Genomic DNA, 10,662 nt, shown 5'->3' with positions numbered 1-10,662 from the left:
CCAAAAGACGATTTTGACCTTCCACGAGGCTAAGAAAAAAAACATTGGAATTTTATTGGGTAAATTACACCCATGGCCACTCAACTTTAACCATTTTACATTATGGTTACTGAACTTTATTTTTTCCCATTATTACCACTGAACTTTACACTTTCTTAACACCGACGGCCACTTAATTTTAACTAATTTCTCAAAATGACCGTTAACGACCTCAAAATGAAAATATTCAAGAATTAAAATTGTTCAGAACAACATTTACCATGAAACCACATTTTTTATTTTTTAAAATCACATTTTTGGAGCTTTCTCTCTCTAAAAATTCACTTTCTCTCTCCTAACCAAACAACACCTAAATGACCTCAAAACAAAATGTTCAAGAATTAAAGTTTCTTAGAATATTATTAACGCTTTGGATTTTTTATTTTTAGCCGTCAACGGTTGTTTTGAGGCGTTGAGTGACCACCGGTGTTAAAAAGTGCAAAGTTCAGTGACCATACCGGGAAGAAATGAAATTCAGTGGCTATAATGTGAAAACGGGTAAAGTTCAGTGGCCATAGGTGTAATTTACCCGAATTTTATTTGGCAAAAAACATCGTTAGGTCTCTGATCTTTTATTTTTTAGTTCATTAAACCTTTGATCTTTTATTTAGATACACTAAATATCTGATCATTTATTTTTTAGTCTTATTAAGCCCTTCATGACCAAAAAAGTCATTTTGAATATAAAATTCGGTCAACATACTGATACTCATTGCACATACATTTGAAATTTGTATTTTTTCACTGTTTAAAAGCAGTTTTGGATATGTAATGTCGCTATAGGAAAACTGTAAAAACCTTAATTCAAACTGTGAAAAATATTTTTTTAATAATTTCAAACACAGATGACGTTATTAACGCTTTTTTAATAGAATTAGATATTCACAACTTACTAATTTGATTATTGAGGGTTTAATAAGATAAAAAAATAAATGATCAGAGACTTAATGTGTCCAAATAAAAAAGGGTTAAGGTGTAAAAATACCCCTAACGTTTTGGACCAGGAGCAGCTTTACCACTAAAATCTAAAATGGTGCAATTTTACCTCTAACGTTGGAAGCCAAGAGCAATTTTACCCATAATGTTGATAAATTGAGTCAATTTCAGACACTATTATAAAACACAGATATTTTCGTTCCTTATTCTGCACCAATTGCATAACAATTCGTTCTAAAAAAAGGATTTCATGTTTTTTGAAATTTAATAATAGAATTTGAGATTAATATTTATAAATTCGGTGAATTTTTTGAATTTTTTTGTCTAATTCGTACAAAAAGATAATATATATATATATATATATATATTTTTTTTATTTTTTTATTTTTTTTACATCTCAACGTATGTTTGTAATTTGTTACTGATAAAATCACACACGTGTGAAATATAGATGAAAAGATTTATGACCGAGAAGACAGTTTGATGAATTATTTCTCAAATTGATCTAATTTATGAATATTAGGGGTAAAATTGCTATTGGCTTCCAATGTTAAGTGTAAAATTGCACCATTTTAGATGTTAGAGGTAAAATTGCTCCTGCTCCTGACCCAAAACGTTATGGATATTTTTGCACATTAACCCAATAAAAAATAAAGGATTTAATGAATAAAAATGAAAGATAAGAGGCTAATTATACGTTTTACTACCATTTTATTTTAGGGGTTAGGGTTATAAGAGGCCCAAATCCTCTCCAGGAAACCGAAAAAAAACTCCACTTCCTATTTTGTTGATCTACTTTGAGGAGGACGAAGGATTTTCCTTCTTCCTCCTCACACCGGGTTAGATTTCTGTAATTTTTTTATTGCTTTTTTAGTCAGTGTTCATATATTTCATCAGAACTCATTATCCGTCTGATTGTATCTGCTCTCTATTATTCTGTCGTTTATGCTTTTTTCGGATTTAGCAAGAGCGGAAATGATTTATCTTATCCGTAGATCAATAAATCTACGTGATTGCAACAAAAAAAGGATTCAAATCCGAATATTCGAAATGGTCTAGAGGATGAAGTTTGAATTGCAGATGTCTTTCTACTGATTTGGATTAACGAGAAATATATTGTAGTTTTGTGTTTTTTTTTGTGCCTTTTATGAGTTATTTTTATTTTTTTAATCATTTTTATCCCTTTATGGATATTGTATTTGTTTTAGTCTGTAATAATGTGAGGTTTTATTCCTTCCATTTTGCTTTTTATACTTCTTTATTTTTTATCTAATGAAATTCCAAACATTTTGTAAAAAAAAAAAAAAGAAAGTGGGACCCACAAGGACAACCTCTTCCAAGCTGTCTTTGCCTTTGTTTTGAGAAGGTCAGGTCTGGTCAGGAAGACAAAAAAGGGTCCAACTTTATTTTTTCCCCCTTTTTCACTGTCTCACTTCCTCTTCAGTGCAAATCATGACTTACCTTCTTCTTCTTCTCCACCAGCTCCTCCTCCTCCTTCTTCCTCTTTTCCGCCATTATTGTAATGGAAAATCGATTAATAAATATTCAATTACTGTTAAATTACAGTTATTACTGCTCACTCTAATCACTCTCTAAACTCGTAAAGATTCTTCTTCCTTTTCCCCACTTTCTCTCTTCTTCTCCTTCTTCTTCCTTTTTCCCCCATACGAACCCAAGCCCACATCATGCTCTTCCCCTCTTTGTTCCATCCAATTCCATCATCACCGTCTCTGTCCTCCTCCTCTTGGCCCATCTCACCTCAATTCTAGGTTTTCCCCCTTTTTCTCTCTTTCTCTTTCTCTTTTCCTTTTTTAAAATTCAATTCCCATCCCGATCTTTTCTTTCCCTGTCCCAATTTGCCTATTCTGTACAGTGATCCCCTTTAATTCTTTGGATTCTGGTATATTTCTTCGAATTTAGGGTTTTTCTAGGGTTTTTCTTTTAGGATGTGGTTTTGTGTGTATTGGGTAGACTTTGGTATCACTTAATTAATCCTCCTGTACAATTCGATCGGAATCGTCGTTTTGTTTTGGAATCTTCTTTCTCTTTACTTCAATTTGAGTTCAGGATTTGAATTTCTGTTTCGTTTTCTATTTATGGCTTATCAATCGATTCCGGGTCCTAGCTCGGGATCGAGTTCGAGTTCTGGTTTTCAGTATATGAATTCCCCTTTTGGTGATACTACCTATACCAAGGTTTTCGTTGGTGGGCTAGCCTGGGAAACTCAAAGTGAGACCATGCGCCGTTATTTCGAGCAGTTCGGAGAAATTTTCGAGGCCGTTGTTATTACTGATAAGAACACCGGCCGATCAAAAGGCTATGGTTTCGTGAGTATTTATTGTTTTTCCAATTCTGATAAAATCATTATTGTGATGCAGATGTCTTTTTGAAGTAATAAATTTTGATTCTGTTTATGGTTTATGCGTTGATCCCATGTTTGTCATTGTATACTAGTAAATTATACTGACTATTACTAAATTTGGAGTTCATTCAACACTGAACTTCGTATACGATTGATTTCAATAAAGTCATTCCGGCCAATGTGTATAAAATTTCACTAGAATGTTGACACAACATCGAAGACTTTGATTGTATGCCAACTAAGAGCCATGTGGGACACTTGGCCGCACACATGTGGCTGCTACGTCAGCGGTAAAAGTCAGACATGTCTGATGTGGCACTTAGTCGGCATGTAGTCGACTGTCTTTTTGTGCCGTGTGAGTTTTTGTACTCAAATTGGCTCAAATGACTTCATTGAAATCAAATGTGTTATTCAATGATTTTATTGAAGGAAAATAAAGTTGAGTGATTTACTCCAATGTACAGTGATAACCATCAGAAAAATGGTAATGGTGACATATTTCTTTGCTCTGGTTCGTATTTGTGTGGAGGGTGTAGGTGACCTTCCGGGAACAGGAGGCAGCTAAGAGGGCTTGTGCTGATCCTTCTCCAATTATTGATGGCAGACGGGCAAATTGTAATTTGGCATCACTTGGTCGACCCAGGCCGCCATTGTCTTTCGGTACCTACCATTTTTCCATGTTTGTATTTTCTGAAATGATCAACCATTATTATTATGCTGCACAGTTTTCCCGGAATATCATTGGTACTTGGCCACAGATTGCGGTGTCTGGAAATTCTTATTTAAAGCTTGAAGTATGGTATATAATGTTTATAGTTCAAAAATTGAAGATTATTCAGAGCTAATATGCAAGAGTTCTGCTGCAATTTGTCACGGGACTTTTTCCCCGTGTGGCAGTGAGACTTCCCCAAGTCATCGGCAAGGCCAGCCAAACGGTCCTAAGGGGATTTCTCCCCTATAAGCATTCCGCTGGGTCCTACTTCTGAGAGAATAGCCGAACCTAAGCCCATACTCGTTAGCGACTTCAGAATACCAAGATTCCCATGTCTATCAAACCTTGACCCTCGTAGGAGCGTGTACAATGGGCCTGGCGGCCCCGTAGTGTCCATAGGGGTCCTTCCCATCTACTCTCTCTTTCCCAAGGCCGGATGTCTGCCCCCTAGTCCCTGATGGACTTTCATCAGAAGGATCTTGAGCCATGTGCCTATTCACTGGCTAAAGGGCAGCGGAGATCTCACACCGAAGAGTCCCTGTCCCCTATAGACCTTATACCAAGTTGGGGTCTGGGGGCACAACCATTGATATGTTCCGCTCAACACTCCTTGTTGAAGCTTCCTCGGAGCTCTGTCAATGCTTGGGACAGTCGGCCCGAAAGCCAACTGCCTCTCCTTACACAATGCTTGCATTCTGTTTTATATTGAATATGTAGTTAAAAAAAAATCTGTTACTCTTGCAGGATTTTTTTGGCTCTCAACTCTATCTATGCTTAATTTTTTCTCTGTTTTGCTTTACTGAAGGACGATTAAGACCACCTACTTCGTTCGTCGCAAATGTGCAAACTCCCCGGGGGACATACGTTGGAAGTTATGGCTACCAACAGCCGCTTTCTTACAACTACCAACAAGGATTGATGTATCATCCATATGGGTGAGTTTTGATAAAAGGATTATTTGGTGTTGTAGTTTCATTGTCGCTTAATTCCTTTTTTCTCGAGTTTCAATTCGAGAAAACTGTGATGTTTCTGTTCTTTTAAAGTTATATTATGTGCTGTTTCTTCAATTTGGCTTCATTCTTCAGTATAATCTCTGCTTTTCGCTAATCTTTTCGACATCATATGTGGATGTTTTTCTATTCAGATATGCAGCATATGGACACGAATATATCTACCCACAGGTAAATGATGGACAAAATGAGAATTTCTTTCTCTCTAATGTTTTTAAAGAATTAGAGTTGCAAGTTTTGTACGAAAACATCAACTTACTTCGGATTGTTATATGTTCTGGCAGGGTGCCTACAACCCTTATACTGGTCAGCAGTATGTTCAGATATATGGTGTACCTGGGACTGTCAACACAGGCGGAACAGCTATGTATCCTTACGGACAGTTGGGACAAACCCTTCCTGGAGGTCACGGTTATCCTACAGTACAAGGGTATATACCAGGTCATCAGATTGTGCAGTTTGGCGGACCTAGTCTAAACGCAATAACTACTTCGCCTGTGCCTACAATTCAAGCACCATATCCTACTGGTAAGCGTTTCATTGATTCTGAGTATATACATGAAAATAATGTCCGACTTCATCAATCTGTTCCGTAGCTGCCCTTGGCAGCAGAAGTCTTTTGCAGAAGATTCATGTTGGCATTAAAAGTATAAAGTAGTTAAAAACGGGTTGGCTAAACCACTAAATGCAGATAAATTGTTACAAAGCTGAAGTCTAGCTCGGTTCTTCATGGCCAAAGGACGAAATTACTGTGCAAGTAGAAGCGATTAAGGTGATTATGTGTTTTTCTTTTTTCCAGGTATAGCTGCACCCATTCCAGCGCAACCACAATTTATAGTTCCTGCTCCAACTCAGTATATGCAGGGTAACGGTTCTGACCAAACAGCTGGGTGAGCGGTTGATCGAGGTGAGTCACTGTTCGACTATGGTGGTATAATTCTAAGGTGTCGGACTTATGTTTTGTAACTTTCCTATGGAACGGTGAGTGAAACCGCTGTTTTTAATACAGGTATCCTTAAGACTGCAGCAGGACTAAGAGCAGCGGAACTGCTACTTGAGTGGCGGGCTTCGGATCTAGCCTTGCAAATTATTTATTTTGCATTCTAGAGGTAACTTCTTTTTCTTTAATTATATATTACTGAATCTGATTACTCAAGATATAATAGAAGCGGGCAATTCATCCAATCGATTGGCCTACTGGCCGAGGACTGCTGGGCAGCATGCGCCCTTCCCCACCCGCCCCTAATTGCCCTGCGAATCCCCCCCTTGCAAGGATTCACGGTTCAATTGGCGGGGGGGGGGGGGGGGGGGTTGGGGGTTGAGTGGTCATTGATCTATTTATTTATTCGACCTCGGTTTTCTACCACACACATTGGTGCTGGCAATTTCTCCGGCCCTTGAAAATCCGGAGGACCTAGTGCCTCCATGCGTGGTCGTACAGTTTACTTACGATCTATTTGGTCTGTCTGTTGTAGTTTTTCTTAAAATTGTCTTTTTTTTTTTCTTCTTGAAACATCCTTTTAGTTCATCCTTAGTTGGCTTCAATTTCTAATATCTCGAATCGACTCTCTTTTAAATACTGAATACAGCTAAGGAGTCCTTTAGGGATTGCAGGTGACTCTTTCTAATCGGTTAAAACGAGCAATAGCTCAACGCTTTATCTTAATGAAGTGTGATGAGGATGGAAGGAATTACTAATCGGATTCTATGTACGCAGGTCATACGTAGTCATTCTCACCAGAGAAGTCAGTCAGATATCGAGTCGGTCGCTCCAGATGGCAGGAGAAGGAATTCGGAAGATACTAAACATTTCTTCCTTTTACCTTAGTGTATCAAAACCTCAGAAGCTCAGAGGATGAGCTTTGGCCAGTAATTGCATTTGATGGATTTGCCGGGATGGGTTTCCGGCAACAACCATATAATAGGAATAAACAAACTTTGTGTAGAAAGAAAGAAAAACATCACGGTAGAATCAACATATGATTCTTTTTTTTATAGTCGTCGTCATAGCGCCAGCCAGCATTCGGATGTACAGGTGGTGGTAGATTCTCTTTGTCCTGCATTTGTATTTAAAACCCGTCATTCCGACCTTTTTCTGTGCATATTAGCCGTAGCTTCTTTTTTTTCTCTTTTTTCATTGAAAGCTCAACTCTTTTTTATGTTTTATCGGACAAAATTATTGTAAAAAGCGAAACCTCAAAGCATGGGGGAAGCTTCTGTTATATTTTATTTGAAGAAGAAAAAAGCAACTCCATGTTTGGTCTGTTCTGTCACTGTCTTTTTTTTGGTCCACTGAGTGAATGAGTGAAAAGAAAGCAAAAGAAACAAAGCTTTTAAGCTTTAACTTCACGAAATAAGGTACTCGGTTGGAGTTTTGTGATTGATTTTGTTTCTTGCTTTCTTTCCGGTGGTTTTCACATGGTCGTTTGGTCAGTTACTAGATCTAGGCTTAGCAGATACTTCGGGTGATTTCAATCTCCACTTGGGATTCTATTAAGCCTAGATTTAACATTTGGTCGGTCAATAACGAGGTGAAAACCGCCACTTTCTTTTATTCGTTTTTGTTTTTTTTTTTTTAAATTGGTGGAAAGTAGGAGTGTGCATTATTTGTTAAAAACCGAAACAAACCGACTTGATTTGGTTTTTTGGTTTTTTGGTTTTTTTGTTATAATTTTTTGGTAGCTCTTTGATTCGGAATTGGTTATATATATTTCGGTTTGATTCGGGGATTTATACACACACACACACGAAGACATTTGATTTTAGAAGTTTAAGCTTTTATTATTATTATTATTGGGATAATAGTCCGAAATAGGTATATTTTGGAAGTATTTTAAGTTTTCATTGTTTAGGTAAATTAATTGAGGAAATATAATGATTTTTATTTGTCGGTTTTATTTTTATTTAAATTCGATATCTTGGTTTAAAGTTGAACCAAATCGAATATTTTAGTTTGGTTATATATATTTAGGTTTGATTCGGGGAAAAATGAACCGAGCTATATGTATATACACACACACACGAAGACGATTGATTTTAGAAGTTTAAGCTTTTATTATTATTATTGGGATAATAGTCCGAAATAGGTATATTTTGGAAGTATTTTGAGTTTTCATTGTTTAGGTAAATTAATTGAGGAAATATAATGATTTTTATTTGTCGGTTTTATTTTTATTTAAATTCGATATCTTGGTTTAAAGTTGAACCAAATCGAATATTTTAGTTTGGTTATATTTCAGTTTTACATACTATCTAGTTGGTTTGGTGTCGGTGTTAAATATTTGGATACTATATATTATAAAGATTGGTGTATTTAAGTGTGACAATTTGGGTTATTGTTTTATTGTTATACTTGAACTTGCTTAAAATGGTATATATTTTAATTTGTTCAAATTCTTTTTTAATTATGTTATTTTAAAATGGCCTAATACACAAATAACCCCCCTGAACTTGTTTAAATATTGCAAATGCCTCTCGAATTTTCAATTGTAACAAATTACTCCTCAAACTTATTAAATTGTAAAACATAACTCTTCAAACTTGTCCAATTGTAAAACATAATTCCAAATTGCTGACATGGACTGCAATTGAAGAAACACGTGAAATACAAAAGATGCAACGCTTGTGGAGTGTGATAATCAGATATTTGGCGTGATACGAATCCGGGAAAACCTTTTTATGGTTGCTTCAAGTACGGGGTAAAAAAATTTCCAATTTGGGGTTATGTTTTACAATTAGACAAGTTTAAGGGGTAAGTTGTTACAATTGAAAGTTGGAAAGGGCAGTTGCAATATTTGAACAAATTCAGGGGGTTATTTGTGTATTAGGTCTTTTAAAATTAATTAATTTATTTTAAATCAATTCAAAAGGTCACGAGACACTTTGTAAGTTTAAGGGATAATCGGTTTTTTAGACCGATTTCTGGTTTAAGCCCATTATAAATGATAATTGTGTTAAAAATGGATCATGTTAATTGGATTGTTTTTGTAAATTTATCATGTTAATTAGATGTTAATGGTAAATCAATAATGTTAATTGGATTGTTTTGTAAATCATGTATAAAATGTTTGAGGTAAAGGCCAAGATAGCCCCAACTACTCTTGAGGAAGTTTTAATTTTTATTTGATTTTCTTTTGGGTCAAATACACGAATATCGTAAGTATAAAATTACAACTAAGTCATATCACTAAACTTAATTCTTAATATGTCATTATTTTCTATATATTGTGATTTTACACCATGATTTAAAAATTCTAAACCTCAATTCATAAATCATAACAACAACAACAACAAAGTATTAGTCCCGAAATGATTCGGGGTTGGTTAACATGAACCATCATATGAAACCGTGCAATCAAGTCGTGTCAGCAACACAAATTCTCTCTTTCCACTCTGTCTATCCACTACCATATTCTCCTCAATCCCTAATAAACTCATATCACTCTCGATCATCATCCTTCAAGTTTGCTTAGGTCTACCCCTACCCCTCACCACTACATCCCTTTGCCACTCTTCAGTCCTTCTAACCGGCGCATTAAGCGCTCTTCGTCAATTCATAAATCATAAACGTTAGAAAAAATATTCTAGATTTCTAATTTATAAATTCTAATTCTTATTGATTTTACTAGTTTAACATAATTCAAAATCATTACTTGACATAATTATAGATAGTTTCTTAAAAGTGAATTTATATGTAAATTTTTCTTTTCTTTTTTCTCAAAGTTAAAACTTAATATTTTTGTATTATTGATGCAGATTAATGTCGAAAGAGAAGATTTTGATCTTAAACCACAATTAGTTTTTTCTCTAGTTAAACTAGAAGAAGTTAATTTCAAGGTAATCCGTAGGAATAATGAAATCCTTATTGTTGAAAATATAAAAACCTTAAAAAACTTCAATATGAAGATAATAGTTTTTGATTTGATAAAAGTTTTTGGAATTACAAAGAAAGAAATGAATTTATAGCATTTTAAGAAAATGCAATCGAATTGTGGCACAGACGTCTCACGCATATGCTTGGAAAAAGTATGACAAAATTGGCCAAAAAATTTATTCTGAGTGGATTAGATCATGTTCATTTGAACAAATATGCTATTTATTTAGCCGATAAATAAAATAGACATGCTTTAAAGCGTTCCCTTCTTCTAGAGTGAAAAATGTGGTAGATCTAGTACATTTAGATCTATATGGACCGTTGCGAAGTCTCTTGGTGGTGCTCACTTTTTTGTGACTTTCATAGATGATCACTCTAGCAAAACATAGGTGTACACTCTAAAAAGCTGAAGTTGGTAGTATTTTGTAGCTCAAGTCGGTAAGAAGCTGATAAATCTTTCACCATCTAAAAACATAGGTGACTTTCATCTTTTGTGAACTCAAATGACAAATCTTTCAAGCATTTTGTAGCTCAAGCCGATAAGAAGCTAAAGTACATTCAGACAGTTAATAACGGAGAGTACACTAGTCCATTTAATGTATACTACAAGGAACGTAGTATTTGACATCAACAAACTCCTCCAAAAACACCACAGTTGAATGAGTTAGCTGAAAGGATGAACAAAACTTTGATGGAGAGAAACAAATGCTTACTCTCACACTCAAAGTTG

The 10,662-nt window shown here is 35.3% G+C and overlaps 1 protein-coding gene across 1 annotated transcript; it reads left to right on the top strand.

Annotated features, from left to right (window-relative positions):
* Window positions 1-2,359: 2,359 nt before the first annotated feature.
* Window positions 2,360-7,327, top strand: LOC136235616 (uncharacterized). The gene is made up of 8 exons (XM_066025423.1): window positions 2,360-3,302; window positions 3,874-3,997; window positions 4,855-4,984; window positions 5,194-5,230; window positions 5,344-5,587; window positions 5,859-5,966; window positions 6,069-6,168; window positions 6,777-7,327. The coding sequence occupies exons 1-6, from the start codon at window positions 3,072-3,074 to the stop codon at window positions 5,951-5,953; spliced, it is 861 nt and encodes a 286-aa protein (XP_065881495.1). The 5' UTR covers window positions 2,360-3,071; the 3' UTR covers window positions 5,954-5,966; window positions 6,069-6,168; window positions 6,777-7,327.
* The last annotated feature ends 3,335 nt before the right edge of the window (window positions 7,328-10,662 follow it).

The sequence above is a fragment of the Euphorbia lathyris genome, chromosome 7 (assembly GCF_963576675.1).
Source record: "Euphorbia lathyris chromosome 7, ddEupLath1.1, whole genome shotgun sequence".
Taxonomy (NCBI): domain Eukaryota; kingdom Viridiplantae; phylum Streptophyta; class Magnoliopsida; order Malpighiales; family Euphorbiaceae; genus Euphorbia; species Euphorbia lathyris.
This window is presented reverse-complemented; position numbering and strand designations above follow the sequence as displayed.

Excerpts from the sequence above, each read along its gene's own strand:
- LOC136235616 (XM_066025423.1), top strand. The coding sequence starts at position 3,072 with ATGGCTTATCAATCGATTCCGGGTCCTAGCTCGGGATCGAGTTCGAGT. Across the intron at positions 3,303-3,873 it reads GATCAAAAGGCTATGGTTTC|GTGACCTTCCGGGAACAGGA; the intron begins GTGAGTATTTAT and ends TGGAGGGTGTAG. Across the intron at positions 5,588-5,858 it reads TCAAGCACCATATCCTACTG|GTATAGCTGCACCCATTCCA; the intron begins GTAAGCGTTTCA and ends TCTTTTTTCCAG.